The sequence below is a fragment of the Narcine bancroftii genome, chromosome 6 (genome assembly GCF_036971445.1).
Source record: "Narcine bancroftii isolate sNarBan1 chromosome 6, sNarBan1.hap1, whole genome shotgun sequence".
In the NCBI taxonomy this organism is placed as follows: Eukaryota; Metazoa; Chordata; class Chondrichthyes; order Torpediniformes; family Narcinidae; genus Narcine; species Narcine bancroftii.
Window position 1 is genome coordinate 4,342,483 of NC_091474.1, and position 18,612 is coordinate 4,361,094.

General features: G+C 40.3%; 1 protein-coding gene across 3 annotated transcripts in view; it reads left to right on the forward strand.

The window, feature by feature from the left end:
• LOC138735617 (cadherin-4-like) overlaps window positions 1-18,612 on the forward strand; it is a 564,345-nt gene that overhangs the window by 437,194 nt on the left and 108,539 nt on the right. For all 3 annotated transcript variants that reach the window (XM_069883687.1, XM_069883689.1, XM_069883688.1), the window contains one exon: window positions 16,018-16,173. In XM_069883687.1, coding sequence (XP_069739788.1) covers window positions 16,018-16,173 — 156 coding nt within the window. The remainder of the gene's footprint in view (window positions 1-16,017; window positions 16,174-18,612) is intronic.

Consider the following 18,612-nt stretch of genomic DNA (forward strand, 5'->3'; position numbering starts at 1 on the left):
AAAAAAAGAAAGGTGAGGCTACAAATATAGGGGGTATATTATAGCCCACCAAAAGAGGATAGGGAACTGGAAGAGCAAATGTGCAGGGAAATAGCTGAGATGTGTAGTAGAAATAGGGTTGTGATAGTTGGGGATTTCAATTTTCCTAACATTGATTGGGAAACACAATCAGTGAGAGGGCAGGATGGCTTAGTCTTTGTACAATGTGTTCAGGATTGCTTTTTACAGCAGTATGTTGAGGTGCCTACTAGAGGGGAGGTAGTGTTAGATCTATTGTTAGGGCAGGTGATGGAAGTGTGCATCGGTGAGAACTTTGGATCCAGTGATCATGGGTTCATTAGCTTCAACTTAAATATCGAAAGGGATATGTCAGGTGGGAGGTTGAAGGTCTTTGAGTGGGGGAAGGCTAGATTTGAAGAAATGAGAAGGGATTTGCAGAAAATTATATGGGCTGATCTTTTTTCTGGAAAGGATGTAGAGGAGATTTGGAGGGTATTTAAAGAAGAGATATTGAGAGTACAGGATCTTTACGTGCCAGTCAGATCGAAAGGCAAGGTCAAAAGCTTAAGGGAACCGTGGTTTTCTGGAAAAATTGGTTCAGAATAAGAGGTGGGGGGGGGGCATTTACTAAATTTAAGAAGCAAAAAATGGATAGATTGCAGAAAAAACCTTAAGAAGGAAATTAGAAAGGCAAAAAGAAGGTATGAGGTGTCAATAGCTGATAAGGTAAAAGTTTTTACAGATATGTGAATGCTAAAAGGAGGGTTAAGGATACAATAGGACCGCTAGTAAATGAGAGCAGTGAACTGTGTGAGGAACAGTATCAAATAGGAGAGATATTAAACAATTTATTTCTCATCTGTGTTCACGAAGGAAAAGGACATTGGACTATGTGAGATAAGTGAGGCAAATGGCTTAGTTATGGAATAGAGAGGGATTAGTAAAGAGAGGGTTTTGGAGCTTCTAGGGTCAGAAAAAGTGAACAAGTCTCCTGGTCCTGATAAGATTTTCCCCAGGATGTTGAGGGAGGTCAGGGAGCAAATAGCGAAGGCACAGTCAATGATCACTGGAGGAGGGTGTGTTGTCGCAGGATTGGAGAGTTGCTAATGTTCTATTGTTTAAAAAAGGCATGACGTGTTGGTCAAGTAATTATAGGCCTGTTAGCTTGACTTCGGTGGTAGAGAAAGGTATGGAGGGTATTCTTAGAGATGGTGCGTATAAATATCTAGATAAGCAGGGATTGATCAGGGGCACCCAGCATGGGTTTGTGAAGGGGAAGTCATGTTTGACGAACCTTGTTAAGTTTTTTGAAGAAGTGACAAGAAAGGTGGATGAAGGTAGGGCAGCTGATGTCTATCTGGATTTTAAGAAAGCTTTTGATAAGGTTCCATATGAAAGGTTAGTAAGGAAAGTTCTGTCACTAGGGATTAATAGAGAAATAGTAAGATGGGTTCAGAGGTGGCTGGAGGATAGACAGCAGAGGGTCATGGTGGACAACTGTCTGTCAGGATGGAAGCCTGTGACGAGCGGTGTGCCTCAAACATCGGTGCTAGGTCCCCTGTTGTTCATAATTTATATTAATGATTTGGATGATGGGGTGGTTAACTGGGTAAGTAAATACGCAGATGAATCGAAAATAGGGGAAGGTTTACAGGGATTACAGAGGAATTTGGTTTGTCTGGAGAGTTGGGCTAAAAGATGGCAGATGGAATTTAATTTAGAGAAGTGTGAGGTGCTTCATTTCAGTAAAAATAATCAAAATAGGACATGTGTAGTAAAGGGGAGGACAGTGGGGAATGTACAAGAACAAAGAGATCTTGGAGTTATGGTACAGAGTTCCTTGAAGGTGGATTCCCATGTTGACTGGGTGGTTAAGAAGGCATTTGGTATGCTAGCCTTCATAAATCATAGCATAGAGTACAGGAGCTGGGAAATGATGTGCGATTGTTTAAGGCATTGGTGAGGCCAGGTTTGGAGTATTGTGTTCAGTTCTGGTCTCTAAATTATAGGAAGGATATAGATTAGGTGGAGAGGGTGCAGAGAAGATTTACAAAGATGTTGCCTGGCTTAAAATACCTCGAGTACAGAGACAGATTGAAGAGGTTAGGACTTTATTAATTGGAACATAGATGGTTGAGAAGGGATTTGATAGAGCTGTTTAAAATTATGAAGGGAATAGATAGACTAGATGCAAGTAGACTCTTCCCCCTGAGAGCAAGGGAGGTTGAAACAAGAGGACACAAGTTGAGGGTAAGGGGACAAAATTTTAGGAGAAACATTAGAGGATGTTTCTTCACTCAGAGGGTGGTGGCTGAATGGAATAATCTTCCGGAGGAAATAGTTGAGGCAGGGTCAATTCTTTCATTTAAGAGGAGCCTGGATATATACATGGATAGGAGGGGGTTGGAGGGTTATGGGCGGAGAATAGGCGGGGGGATCTAGCGGAGTTGTTTCAGTGAACCAGCGTGGACTTGAAGGGCTGAGATGGCCTGTTTCTATGCCATAAACTGTTATGTGGTTAAATACACCTACTCCACAATCAATCTAAACACCCACCACCACCCCTCCCCCAACCTCACAGGCTATATAACCTGTCAATTTCCCTTCCATCTATGTGCCTACCCAAGTCTTTCAAGTATCTCCATTGTATGAGCCTCACCACTATTGATTGATTATCCATATTGGTTTCGAAAAGGTTGGGTGAAAACGTGATTCCTAAGTATAATTTTGGTGCGAGTAAAGACCTGTACGCGTGGTAGTCAGTTCAATTGTTGACATTCAGTTGTGTGTAGAGAAGATGATGTCCAATTTTTTCCAATAGCTTTGATTATACAAATACTGAAAAGTGGTTACAAAATCTGAATGTATTTTCAAGAGAGTTGAGCTATTTTGTCAGCCTTCACCATGTTCATAATTACCCTGGTGATTTTCATAAACGTACTACTTTGTTTTAGTCTAGCCACTTCCTTCTCAATTCATTCTTTTCAGGATAAAGAATTGTCTCGATTTGCAATAACCATCTCTCCAGCGAGGATCAGATGCAGTTGGCAACGTTGTACCTTGCTAGATCAGTGCATTCATCTTTAAAATATCATTTTATCATTCCAATGCTCTTGCACCATTTGTCTGTGATGAGTTGGGTGGGGAGTGGGAGATGGTCAATGAAATGATAAATTGAGAGAATGTTTTCTGCACTCTCTTGAGTTGGCTTGTTACCTGACAGTTTGCTTGTTGTCATTTGCTACGATGATGAATAGCTGCATTTGCTGAAAGTGGGGTTGGACTTTGCACTCCATTTGCCCTCGATGTCACCAGCTGAAGTTTGCAGTTTGTCAGCGCTTCATGTCTATGCATGTGGCGGAAGTCTCTAACTGTCTTGACAAAATTTTGAAGAGCCTACGACAGGAATTTTAATCAAGGCACTGACAATAATGTCCAGTTGCTATGTGTATTGTTTGTGGTATTGATACTGTACACTCCCAATTCATTTTTGTCCGAAAAGAACCTCCAATCAATGACACCCTCCTTTCGGTTGTTCCAAATTGCCACTGAAATTACTTTCATTGCTGACTTGGCCTTGTATTATCAGGTTGTCGAAATCTGAACTTTCTTTTAGCCACTGACACATGTGACATTTCCAAACTGACTAATGAGTGAGACCCATTGACTTGAAAGCAAGTGACTGATCTGACTTTACCAGCATGCTTTGACCTACAGTTCCATGAAGGTGGACTGCAAATATGCCAATCGTTCACAGTGGACAAAATTCTCCACCATTCCTGGATGCTATTTCCACCAACTTCACTTGCAGGTTCAAATGTCAGATTTTGCATCCTCAACAGCTTTGGCTGAATTCTTTCACTGACGAGATCTGCAGTGAAGATTTTTCACTGACTAGTCCGCACACAAATCTACAGTGAAGACAAGGCACCAACCAAGGAAAGGTTTATTTGAAGTAGGCTCCTTGTGCATACCCTGCTACTCAATAAGATGATGGCTGATCATCCATCTTTGAGGAGGAAATTGCTTCTCATTTCAATACCTTATTTTTGATACCGTGATTCCTAGTTCTAGACATCGCAACCAGGGACTCGTAACATTACCCAATCAAATCTGGTAAGGATGTTAAACATTCCAATGGATCGCTTCTCATTCTACTAAATTTTTAGACAATATAGATATCGTCTGTTTAATGATTCCTTTTAGGTGAAACTCCCCATCCCAGAGATCAATTTTGCATTCTCTACTACACATGTATCCTTCTTTAAGTTGGAAAGCATGTACATTTCTTGCCATTTGTGCATAAGGACATCTAAGTTGCTCTGAACACCAATATCTTTCAATCTCTCACCATTTAATCTCATTATTCTGCTCTCTATTTTTTCTACCAGTAAGGATGGTGTTCTATTTTTGCACATCACAATCCACCTGCCATGTTTTCATCTATTTGTTTCAAACATCTGCCTTTCCCCCAAAAACCTCCCCTGCATCTGTCTCACAACTCTATTTCCTCCCAATTTTGTATTATCGGCAAACTTGCAATATTGAGTCCCTTTATTCCAAACCATTCATGTAGATGTGAACAGATGGACTGATTTCTGTGGCACGTTACTAATGATAGCCTCAATAATATTACCCATTAATTCCTGCTTTCTGTTTTTGTTTAGCACAGTATTAGGCTTTTCCCACCCATGAACCCCCATTGCCCAAAAGTACCCATGTGACCAATTAAACTACTAACGCTATACATATTTAGAATTCCTTCCTTAACCAATTCTTCATCTATTCCAGTAAATTAGCCTGACTCATTGTGTTCTAATTTTACTTAATTGTCTGTTTTACAGCTTATTGAAGCTTGTGGAAACTTTAAAGACCCAAGAGTCCTGAATTCCTCCTTATCTATTCTGCTTGTTACAGCCTAAAATAAATTCCCCATTCCTTTCATAATCGAATTGCTTCTGCCCTTCTTCTATTGCGATTTTCTTTCGATTTGCATTTTCACTTCCCAAATAATAGTTTTCACCATTTTCCTATCCATTGATGTTGAGCTATCTCTAGTTCCTGTTTTTCTCTCCATCCATTTTTAAAAAAAATAATTGGCTTATTTTGTTATCTTTCAACATGTAAGCATCATTCTTGATGCTGCCCAAAAATGCAGGAGTAGCTTTGGTCCATGAGTGCCAATGGCCTCGAGTGGTCATTTGCCATTTGCTTTACAGTCTCTGTCAGAAGTCGTGCTTTTCTACATTCACAAGGCATATAATTTTGAGCGCCCACAGTCACTCCTCCATAAATCATGATATTGGAAAACCTTTGATGGATGAACTGAATGATTATTAAGCATAGGTCATACTTAACCCTCATGTGACTGCTTGTGGCATGTGTGTTGACCAAATCTTATTGAAGAAAGACTTGGACCATTGAGAATACAGTGTCCCTACCCTTGTCACCATGGCTTGCCAGGTGGACTTCATTACAGGTGGTGGCCTCAGAAAAATGAAATTTCAAGCATGTAGTCACAAGAAATCACTGCAAATAATATTTTTGATGCCTCATACACAACTAAAATGAATTAGATGACAATTGTCCATTTTCTTCAATAATCCCAAATCAAAACTACCAGAAATCCTATTCTATTTTCACAAATGTTCTTTAAAAAGCAGGAAAAGCAAAGGCTTTCCCACAACATTCTCCTGGTTTTGTTGAGAGTGTTTCACAATGGTGGGGGTTTTGCAGAATTTTAAGCTTTTTGGTGGTTGGAATTGGAAATGGTGCATCATGTGAATAATGACATGAAAGAACTTTTGGGCATTTTAAGGTGGTCTGCCATGAGACATGCCCAGCCTATACTTGCAGTGTTTGATCTGTGCTCGACTGATTTTGATTGTTTATAAGCAATGCAATTATCAGGTTATCTTCTCTATCCCCCATCAAACACTCCTCTCAACTATTGACAGTTATGATCCATTGCTTTGATTGCTGGCTTGTGCTTCTTCTAAGTCGTTGGTGCGGCCTCATTTGGAGTTCTGTGTGCAGTTCTGGTCGCCTAATTATAGGAAGGATATAAACAGAGTGGAGAGAGTGCAGAGAAGGTTTACCAGAATGTTGCCTGGGTTTAAGCATCTGGAGTATGGGGAGAGATTGGACAGATTGGGTCTTTATTCTTTGGAGCGTAGAAGGTTGAGAGGGGATTTGATAGAAGTATTTAAGATTATGAAAGGGATAGACAGAGTGGATGTGGATAGACTATTTCCGTTAAGAGGAGGAAAGATTAAAACAAGAGGACATGAGTTAAGAATTAAGGGGCAGAGGTTTAGAGGTAACATGAGGGGGAACTTCTATACTCAGCTGTGTGGAATGATCTTCCGGGAGAAATAGTGGCGGCGGAGTCAATTGTATTATTTAAGAAAAGGTTGGACAGGTCTATGGATGAGAAGAAGATGGAGGGTTATGGGCATTGTGCAGGGAGGTGGGACTAGAGAGGGGTGTTTGGTTCGGTGCGGACTAGAAGGGCCTAATGGCCTGTTTCCATGCTGTAATTGTTATGTTATGTTATAGATGATGGGAGATTATGACAAAAAAAATCCCAATTTACCTTATTTATTGTGAAGAAATTGCGTGTTGATGTGGTTTAAGTTGGTACTCTCAGGCTAGTTATTAAACAATTTCTACAAATTGTCACAATGTAACAGAGAGGTTATCACCTCCCTCGTGCTCCTCTCTCCTTATCGTGGAACTCCCTCCTCCCTTGGCCCATTTCAAATTAACACGTCTCCAATTCTCCTCTGAATCTCCACCCTCAACTGTTCAGTTTTCTGTTGCACTATATTCCCATCTCTACTCTTCAATTCTTAACACCAACATGGAATGCTATTATTCAATCGGGAAAGCACAGACATTACCTAATCACCCCTTAAAACTAATTTAAAAGTATAACACAGCCTTTAATTTCATTTTCCTGGAAATCACCAAGAGGCATAAATGTAAAATTCTGCCTTACTTCCACTGAAATAAATTTTACACTAATTCTTTACGAGTTTAGCAACTTGTCAATTTGCAGACTGTTACAGATGGACAGGAAAGATAAATGAATGCTTTCTTGTCGGGCAGAAACATAGAGAAAAATAGGATGCACATTTAAAAGGAATGTGTCATGTTGAATTAGCAGCCACAAAAATGTTAATCTTTAAGATATGATCCAGAGGGAAAGCAGTTTTAAGAATGGACAATGGTTTGGTGCGTTAAAAATTGAAACACATTTACATGCCACAAATATTCAGAAAATCGTCAGTATCCGTCTTCTGCAAATACTTGCTTTTGTTTCATTGATTACTTAACCTTTTGGAGCATTTGTTGATGATTTATTGAGAAGGACATGTCTCTCGTATTGCTTCCATCCTTAGCTGCCTGCTTCCATCATATTTCTTCAACAGCATTTTGTTGACCCACCAGCACCTGTCTTTTGCAATGGGTCACTGCTCCACTCTTTTAATTTAATTTTCTTGAAAACGTCATGGTGTCACCTTCTGAAGGCATCTAACTCCAGCTCTTCATTCTGTTCCTTAACCCCACCACACTCATTTCTGGGAATAGTGGCATTGGCAATCCAGTGAGCTGGAATACTGATTGGCTAATATGAACTTTAGTGAACTTTGGGTCATTAGAGCATTAGAATTGTTCATTACTTTCCATCCAGAGTTGCTTTACAAAGTCAAATAGGGATGGACATAAATGCTGGCCTCATATCCACAGGTTGGATGAAAGAATGTCAAGTTTGACCATTGGGATGATGGCAGCTATCTTTTATCCTCCTTACCTTAAGATGCTTACCCTTTAACTCTGATTCAACCTCAATAACTATTCATTCATACCTTGATATCCTAAAGTTTTGAGTGAACTCATTGTCACCTCTCTCTAGTGCTTCACCAGGCAGTCTGCAGTCTTCCATTAACCGCTGCTTTTTCAATTCTCTTTGGTCACTAATCAAAGATCCTCCATCTAATGGCCTGCTCTTTAAGCTTAGAGGATTCTTTCTTTGTGTTCTACATAGTTCAGAGTTGCATTTTTTCTTGTTTGTTCATTATTTTATGGAACATAAATATCAATGCAAGAGGACATTCTGTGGATAAAATGGAGTGAGATTTTTACCAATGTGCCAGCATGAGGTAACAAAGTTGTGTTTATTCAGGTAAATTATCCCTTGGAATGCACCAAATGGTGAGCCAAGATAATACACTTGAATATCAACCTCCAACTCAAGAGGGAGGAATATACCCATCAGAACCTGTAGGATGTCTGATGTAAATAATTTATGGTGTTGAATAATATACTAGATAGTTACACAAATTAAAAATGGGATTTTTTGCCAGTCTATGAGGAGAGAAGTGGTGGAACAGGGTGATGGGAACATTCTGAGTTTATTCATTGTTATAATCTGTTATAAAATGAAATTTAGAGCAGACAAGCTAGGCCCAATATCATCTGTACTAACATCTCAATTTACCCCTTTGTCTTAAATTAGCAATTGTTTATATTCATGATTCAAAGTGAACAATGAACCATTTATATTCAGCAACATGAACCCTGAAGCTTTCTATTCCCTGGAAACCATTCAAAGTTGGCAGAAATGGGTGCTTCATCATGCATTTTTGTTAAATTTCCAACCATGTGTAGAATTTTGCTTTGATAACATTATGTGGTTGGCATCTGGAGTTACCAGGCATATGGAAAGTCCCCGAGTCGGATCTGTGCTCTGCTTTGCATTTGTTGATTTTATCTGAGATTACTTCCAAGGTTTTACTGCTTTGCTCAACAAAATATGACCAAAAATAATCATCTCATAAATCCACTGGCAACAGTGTGGAAGCCAATGAATTGGAGCTGTGAGTTGGGTGTATGTCTGCAACACCACAAACAAGGTTTATTGTCAGTTTTTTTTTAAAGTAAGGCAATTTACTTAAAAACCAGATTACATTAAAAGATTAGGAGAAATAGAACCAGGATTGAAATAACACCTTGCAAATAGAAAGGCTGAGTTCTCCAGATAAATGCAGTGAATGGGTAGTTAGGTGCAATCTATGTGCATACAATCAATCTTGTTATGATTAATAGTGTAGTCACTAGGCTTGTTTGACAGCCGAACTGCCCAGTTATTTTTCACTCTGACTGGGAATATTGTTATGAAGATATGCAGTCTTTCATATTTTTGAAGTTCCAACACAAAAGCACTGGGCAGTTCACAAGAAGATGGACATTGCCTAGATGGACAGGAGCAAGGTGCCACATAGTAGGCTGGTCCAGAAGGTCAGATTGTACAAGATCTAGGGTAAGTTGGCCGATTGGATATAGAATTGTCTTGAGGGAGGTAACAGAAGTCTATTATTTGGATTTGAGGCCCATTACCAATGGAGCGCTGCAGGGATCAGCAATGTGTCCACTTTTGTTTGTCATTTGTATTGACCATGTCATGTTTAATGAATTTCTGGAAGACACCAAAATTGGTTGCATAAAGGAGAATGAAGAAAGTTATCTGAGATTACAGATCGAGATGAACTGGGAAGAGGACCAGGTGGACCGATGGATTTTAACGTACAAATATGGGGCTTTGCACTTCAGTTGGTTAAACCAGGGCAGGAATTACACAGTAAAATGGTAGGGACCTGGGGAATGTCATAGAACACAGGCATATTTCCATGCATTTGTGACACAGGTAGCAAGGGCAGTAAAGAAGATATTTGAGCATTCTTTCCTTGATCAGTCAGGGCACTGAATACAGAAGCAGGGATGTCATGTTCCATGGCATTGATGATACCACACTTGGAGCATTGTGCGCAGGTTTGGTTACCCAGTTATGTGAAAGATATCATTAAGGTGAAAAGGGTGCAGAAAATATTCATGAGAATGTTTCTGAGACCGGTAGGCTTGAATAACAGCAAAGGTTGGATGGTCGGTGGAGTTGAGTCAATGATCAGATCAGCCATGATCTTATTGAATGGTGGATCAGCCTCGATGGGCCGGATGGCCGACTCCTGCACCTATTTCTCATGTTCTTATGGTTGGGACTTTCCCCCCTGATGTAGGAGGCTAAGGGACATCCTATGAAGGCTTATAAAGACATGAGAAAAATAGATGAGGTAAACTATCATATTTTCCCCAAGGTTCTGGGACCTAAGGAAAGAGAACAGAGATTTAAAAGGGACCACTCAGAAGGTACTGGGAGCTGCCTGAGGAAGTGAAAGAAGCAGTGACAATTGTACCAAATATATTTGAACAGGTAAATGAACGGGAAAGGTTCAGAGGGATATTAGCTGAATGCAGCAAAAAGGACCAGCTTGGTTGACAGAGACAAAGTTAGGCTGAAAGGCTTTACAACTGTTTGACTCCCAGCACTTGTGGTGCTCTGGTGGCCAGCTCCTGCCGTGCCATATATGAATTAAAAGCTTCAGGATAGGAGGACTGTCTAAAAAAATGGAAGAAACAGGTGAGAATTTGAAAATAAGTTTCAATGGCTTATGGAAACAATCTTCAGTAGCTGGGAAATTAAAATCCATGGCAACAATTCAGAAAATGAACAAGTCACAAAACCATAGCCATGTGACAACCCAGCTTTGATGTTACAATATCACAGTTTATCCTTGCAGATATTAAAATAAGATTGACTTGAAAGCTACCGTTTAAATGGCCCCTTGGTGGTACTTTATTGTGCACAGAGAATCTTAAAATGAATCTATTAGCTCTTTTGTGAGAGCACTTAAAACCTCTAATTGTAGCAAATTTTGTTAACTTGTAAAACTGAAAGTGGGTCTATGAATACTTTTGAAAGCAATGAATGAACTAGACAGCATGTTGAGATTTTTATTTCAATGTATAAAAGAATCTGATTTTCTCTGTGCAAAAGCCTCCTAATTATTTGAAGTAGGTTGATTAGCAACTATAGATAGAAGTAGGGTACATGTAAGAAATAGAAACCTGCGCTATTTTTTCTGGAAAGTAGGTCCACATTTTATTCTCCTTGCACCAGATCCATCCCTCACCTGCCCACTTGCAGATTCTCTGGTGGATGAGCATGGTGCTGAGTACAGGGAATACCACACCCCACCCATATTTCTCAGTAGAAGGGATGGTGAAGACACACTTTTCATCTCTCTCCCAGCTAAACGAAGTGTCATATTTTCACTGCTGGGCCGCACTAATATAACCGGGCTCATTTGGGGCATTGTTCATTGCCACTCAGTGCTTTGCACCTCACCCTCTTCCCAAAGATGAGCCACTATCTGATGGAACTGGAGGAGATATCAGGATCTTGGTGGGTTCCAAGCTGGTTTCAGGGTCGAAACCTGCACTGTGAGGTGGGTCTTTTTAGCTTGCAGTTAAAGATTCATCTTATTTCTGAGGTTACTTACATTTTTGAATTTCAAACAATTTACTTTGTGACATTGATGGGATTTTTAAAAATTTAAATTTAAATTTACACATACAACACGTGAACAAGGCCATTTTGGCCCACGAGTCTGTGCTGTCCAAAGTGACACTGCAATGGAACAAAGCAATTGCAGGAGTGATCAAAATGCCAATCCTGGGCCAACATGCATTAATATTAAAAGTTAATGACCAGGTTGGATCGGCAGTAAAGAAAGCGAATGCTTTGTAGGCATCAATTTAAGAGGAATAATGTGTAAGAGTAAAGAGGTGTTGATGAAGATCTATGGGGCACTGGTGAGACCTCATTTAAAGTAACTTCCTGCAATTTTGGGCCCCTTAATTTAGAAGGGATGAAATTATATTGGAGAGGGTACAGAGAAGCTTTACCAGGTGTCTTGGGTAAACTTATACCTCTCATTTTGTTCATTTTAGATTGGTCACAGTGTTTGAGCTACCAAAATAAAATAGACTCACACACCGAGAGCAGTTCAGTTTATGCAAATCTTTATTACAAATTCAAAAGCTGATATCAAACTACAATATGCAAGCCCTTCCCAACTATACTTATCAGTGCCTGGACTGGTCCCAACTGCCGAAGCGAGGCAACGACTGCACACTTGTAGTAGGTTGTCAGGGCGCCGGTAGCAGCTTCTCCACCTCCCCCGACCGGGACGTTGGCTGGACTCTAGAAGTTCTTCTTCTTGCTGAGAGTTGTTGCCACCTCTCGGAGAGTCTCAAACTTCAGCAGCGGGACCATGGCTTATATTACCCAAAAACTGCTTACCCAAGCCCCTATTCCCAGCACAGCAAGAAAGATAAGCGAGCAAGCTAGAATGCTAGGCTTCTATCGAATAACATAATTTTCAGCTTATCACTTTGAACACAATGGTTTATTTTGGATCAAGGCTAGGCCTCTAACAGTCTGTGACCAAAACAAGAAGTAAGATTAAATGTTCTTGGTACACAGATGTCCTTTCATCAGATAACAGCATCTCTGGCCCCTTGGTAGAATTTAGCTTATGTCTGCTGAGTCTAAAAAACAAGCAGGTTCTCAGCCTTGCAGAACCAAAGGCTGCAAAAGTAAAAAAAAACACATTTTAAACCTTCCATTACACCAGGCTAACATCTGAGGAGTGTTTTGCTTGGACTTTATTCATTGGAATCTAGAAGAATGAGAGGGGATCTCATAGAAATATTTTGAATGCTGAAAGGATTGGACAGAGCAGATGTGAATAAGATGTTTCCCTTGGTGGGCGAATCCAGGACAAGAGGGCACAGTCTTAGAATTAGAAGGTACCCACTTAAAACAGAGATGAGGAGAAATCTCTTTAGCCAGAGGGTCATGGATTTATGGCCACATACAGCTGTGGAGGCCAGATCATTGGGGGAGTTTAAGGGGGAGATTGATAGGTATCAAAGGATGTGGGAAAAAGGCCAGAATTTGGGATTAGATGTGAGAACAGTTTAGCTCAGACTCAATGGGCTGAATGGCCTATTTCTCTTCCTTTAGCTTGTGATCTTGTGAATATTAATCAGAAAAATGTGGTAACCTGCTTAAATGGCTCTTGGCCAGTGGCGCTCACATCCATAGAGGTGAAGTGCTTTGAGAGGCTGGTGGTGAAAATGGATCAGCTCCTGTCTGAGAAGTGACATGGACCAGTTCTTATTTGCCAACTACAGCAACAGGTCTACAGCAGATGTCATCTCACTGGCTCGACACAAAACTCTGGAACTCCTGAACAGCAAAGTTGCATATATCACAATTTTCTTTATTGGCTACAAGTTGGCATATAACACCATCTCCCCTCAAAACCAATCAGCAAATTCCAAGACCTCAGCCTTAATACCCTACTATGCAATTGCTTCCTGGATTTATTCACCTCTGGTTCAGTGAGGATTGGCAAGAACATCTCCTCCACAATCTCCCAGTCCTGGAGCACCTCTTGGCTGGGTTCTTAGCCCCCTACTTTAATCACTTTGCTATGGCTCGGTAAAACAAAAACACCATCTACAAATTCGTTGATTATACCATAGTAGTGGGCTGAGTAAAAAGGGATGATAAGTCAGCACACAGGAGGAAGGTCGAAAACTTGGCTGAACGGTGCACCAACAACCTCTCACTCAATGCCACCAAATCCAAGGCTGTGGGAAGGGAAAGTTAGATGGGTGCGATCCAGTGATCATTGGGGGATAAGAGATGGAGAGGGTGAGCAAATTTAAATTTCTGGGTGTCACTATTTCAGAGAATACTAATGTCATCATGAAGAAAGCATGTCAGCTTCTCTACTTCCTCAGAGGTTCGCAGAGGTTCAGATGTAATCGGAAACCTTGAAAAAGGTATACAGGTGTGTTTGGGAAATTGTGCTGACTGGTTGCATCATGGCCTGATATGGGAGTGGGAATACCTCTGAGCGGGAAGCCCAGCAAAAGGAAGTGGACACAGGACATCAGAGGCAAAATTCTCCCCACCATTGAGAACTTTGGAGAGTTGCAGCAATCATCAAGGATCCACACCACCCAGCACCTTCTCGGTTCTTGCTGCTGCCATCAGGAAAGAGGAACAGGTGCCAAAGACTCCAACCACCAGGTTCAGGGACAGTTGCTACCCCTCAACTATCAGACTCTTAAACAACAGACACAGCCTCTTTTCAGGAGTCTTAATTTGCACATAATTTGTTATTGAATATTTGTTTTTTTCTGTATTTGCACAGTCTGATTTATTGTTCTCTGTGTTTACCTTTCTCTCTTTTGTGTACATACCTTGTGTACAGTTTACAGTTACCTAGAAGTAGAAATTCTGCCTGGCCCACAGGAAACAAAGAATTTCAGGGTTGGTGTACTCTGACAATCAATCTGAACTTTGAATATCTCCCCCAGTGTTCCATTTGGAGCATTGAAAGGGAAGAGGCATCACCTGATGTTCAAGTTGCATCCAATGCATGTTGAGAAGTATCCTGTCAAATTCTAGAGTGATACTAAAGGCTCAGGAAATGGTTGTGATGGTCTCTCACCATGAAGAATAAAATAGTACTTGTGTAATTGTATTTCTTGGATGCACCAACTTAATTAGTAATGGCATTGGAAGCAAAACTTGAATCACTGACAGATCACTTGTAAAGACCAAAGAAGTAATGTGTCAACTCGAAAATGCTCTACTCATAATTATTTAATCATTGCAGTCAAAAGGCTTTTGACAGGGGAAGACAACAACAATCTTATTTTTTTATTTGAAAGTTGTTCTCAATCATTGGAATGAGGGAAGTGATTTTCTAAGAGAATCACTGTGATTGGGGAATTCAGTTTAATGTGAGCTCATTGTCAAACTGCTAACTGGGAAAAAAAAGCACTGGACAACGAGTCACTTGAGCACCTGGAAGCAAGCAAGAGGAAATTGAACTGAAATTCTAACTTTGTACTTGATTAGCCCCTTTAATGTGCTAAAACACTAAGATGCTCTGCAGGAGTTTCACCAAACATAATTAGACAGTAAACAACATAGGCACATTTCAGGACCAAATGCTTGGACAAAATGGTTGTTTCAAGAAGCATCTTAAAGTGTTAGGAAGATGGAAAAAGGCAAAGGAATGTAGAGGTAATTATGTTGACGATGATTCTCAGAAGAATTTATTCTTCATTTGCATAATGCTACATAAAATGCAGTTAGACAATAGACAATAGGAGCTGGAGTAGGCCATTTGGCCTGTCAGGCCAGCACCGCCATTTTAGATCATGGCTGATCATTACCATCAGTACCCCTTTCCAGCCTTATCCCCATAACCCTTAACTCCGTTACCCACAAGAGTCTTATCTAACTCTCTTTTGAACATAGTCAGCGAATCCGCCTCTACCACCCTCTGTGGCAGAGCATTCCACAGATTCACACTTCTCTGGGTAAAAAAATGCTTTTTACAATTTAACAATCTTTTACAGTTGTACAATTTAATTAAATATCATGTGTATAAAATTGCAAGAATTTTTTTGATTAGAATTTATAGAAGCATTTGAATATTCTCAGTGCAGATTGACCTGAGAGAAGACTTTATAGATGATCTTAAACTTATTATTGCCCATTTTATTTCAAGCCAATGGGCCACTTATCCTGCTTTTCATATTGATGCTGAAGAACAAAGCTAGAATGATAATGCACCATTTTAATATTAATCTTGACCATTCCACAGTTAACCTTTTGGTATTTTTTTCATTTATTGATATTTCTAAGTTCTGCACATGATGGAGATTTTAGTCCAACTAATTACAAGAGAGAGAGAAGTAGTAAACAGTAACCTGCTTGACATTGCCTGTCCCTGCGATCACACACTTTAAAAGGCTACAATGATGAGCCGCTCCTTACTGACTTGAGAATCGTACGTTCCATCTCCAGAAATGTTTCAGCCAATTTTCTATTGCCTACAAATTGGAGTAGGTATATTTAACCTTTGTTCCCTGTTATATAATTCCATGATGTTTCAACAAGGTGTGTATTGGAAGACTGTCATTCACCCAAATGTATCACATTAATATCGTCACTCTTTAATTACATTGTTTGATGGTATTTTTGATTAACTTTCCTCACCTTTCATTGGGTTTTGATTTCAGATTCGCTCTGATAAAGACAGAGAAATCCAGATCCGATACAGTATCACTGGGCCCGGAGCTGATCAACCGCCCATGGACATCTTTGGTATTGATCAAGTTGCTGGTGAGATGCACGTCAAAAGACCTCTGGATCGCGAGGATGTGGCATCTTTTCATGTGAGGGACCATCCTTGTCTTTCATACTCTTTGTCCCAAAGCAGAAAATGTTGATATTTTGTATTGGAATTGGTAGTTCTTCAAGACATTGTGAATTTTGGAGTATTCTCAGGAATGTAGATTTTATTTTCTCTCAGTATGACTAAACAATGTTATAATCAATGCTTGTGCCTTAAAATAATCATATTAGCCAAACAACAGCAAGACACATATTGGCATTGTCATGGAGGGGGTGAGAGAGAGAGAGAGGCATTTCCAATCTTCTCTCAAAGCACATGTATGTTCTACATATGTGTGAGATACATACTGGAAGGAAGGTCCCGTACACTTAAAGGGGTGGTGCGGATGGGAAGAAGCAAGGATAGGAAACCAACCTGGCCTGCTGTAAGAATCATTTGGAAGGTGGTCACAGGGGGCTTCCCCCTAAATGATATCTGCACGCTTTGGGGCAATACTGAATGAAATGTCAAGTTCTCAAAGAGGAGGTCAGATGATCTGAAGCACTGTTTAGACTGGCACTTCTCACAGAGAAATATATTTTAGGTAGAGTTCCGAGTTCTTTGTGCAAAGTAGCATTCACAAAAGTGCATGAAATGCAGTAGAAAATCTTTTAATTGGGAATCAGGGATATGCTCATGTTTTACAGTCAATGGACTCAAAGCTGCAAAGTATGATGTGAGAGATTCAAAACAATCTGAGCTCGCAGCTGAGAATTGGTGCTTGAAGTGAAACACGGGAGTTTGCAGATGCTGTGAATGCAGTAAAAGCACACAGTAAATGCTGGAGGAACTCAGCCTGTCTGAACTGCGGAGTCCATCAAAATAAAGATGTTTTACTGTCATTTTGGACCCGAAACGTCAAATATATATCTTTACCTTCTATGGATGCTGTGAAACTGGCTGAGTTCCTGTGGCATTTACTCTTTTTTTTAACTATTGATGCTTGATATTAGTGGCAACAATTAGAACATCAATTTTAAAAAAAACAACTGATGCTGGAAATCTGAAACAAGAAATAAAAATGTTGGAAACATTCAGAAGGTCAGGTAACACTTGTGGAGTGAGAAGCAGGATTGATGCTTCAGCTTGAAGACATTTCAAGAACATGGAGAAAATCAGTTGTTTTCCATTTTAAGGTGATCACCAATCATTGATGAGCAGGTGAGCAGAGCAAACTCTCACATTAGAAAGGAGTCATGAGAGCTGCTCAAATAAATGGCGTTCACTATCACCACCTGCACATTGAGGGATGGAACACTACTCCCATCATTGAAAAGCTGCGATTTATTGACAGGGGCCTTTGAGGACACTTGAATGCAATCAGTGGTTATCATACTCGTGGGAAGGCCACAATCCCAGTGTCTGATGCCACCTGCACCACTGAAATTAAAGGAGATTCTCTGGGAATGCAGAACATTGCAAGCCTCTTTCTTATGTAGTAATGACCGACAGAAACAGCAAAAGTCTTCTGTGGTCTCTTGAATAAATCCAGTGGGGTGGAAGTTGAGAGTGAATAAGAACTTGAAGTTATTGAAGAGGACAGTCCAGGCCGAACAGCATTGTTGGAGGCTCTCCCCCCCCAAAAAAAATCACTGATTTGACAGCCTGGGAACACAAGGCTTCAACTAGATTGATCCGTAGGTCGGGGAGTTGGTTCTTCACTGACGTGCCTTCCATGAAGTCGACAACTGATATTTAGTGGCCAGTCATCACCATAAAGATGTATCAAGTATGTTGCTGGCGGTGCCAATACTGAGTAGCTCAGCAGCTAGGTGTTGGAGAGAGCACTCACCGTTAATTTAATCAAACTCTGAGCACTTTCGAAGGCGTCTAAGCACCCTGCTGTCAATACACAAACAACCCAGTCAAGTTTTCCGATGTTAGAAGATCTTCCCTTTAGATTGCTAGGAAAATGGAATGTAGCAGTGTGTCCTTCCATTTCGATAGAGACTATTCCATTTTAGGTACGTGTGGCTTTTGACCTCTAATCTACTTTGGGAGAAGCAGAAATGAGAAATTCATGTGGTGGCATGAAAAGAGGCAGTTCTGATCACTAGAGCAATCATGTCTGAATATGGTTGAATTTTGAGGCTGAGGGGAGACCTTAGAGGCCTTATAAAATCATAGGAGAATCAATAAGGAACAATAAATGGTCATAGTCTTTTTTTCAAGGGTAAGAGAATCTAAAACTGGAGAGTGTGAATCTAAGATGAGAGGCAAAAGATTTAAAAAGGAATTGAGGGACACCTTTTACACTCTGAGGGTGTGGGGTATATGGAATGAGCTGACAGATGAGGTGTTAGAGACAGGGAAACATTGAAATGACATAAAGGCCGAATGCAGGCAGCATAGATCTGGGAAGGGGAGATCGTGTTTAGCTGATTTACTGGAGTTCTTTGAATATAACAAGCACTGTGGAAAGAGGGGAACTGGTCGATGT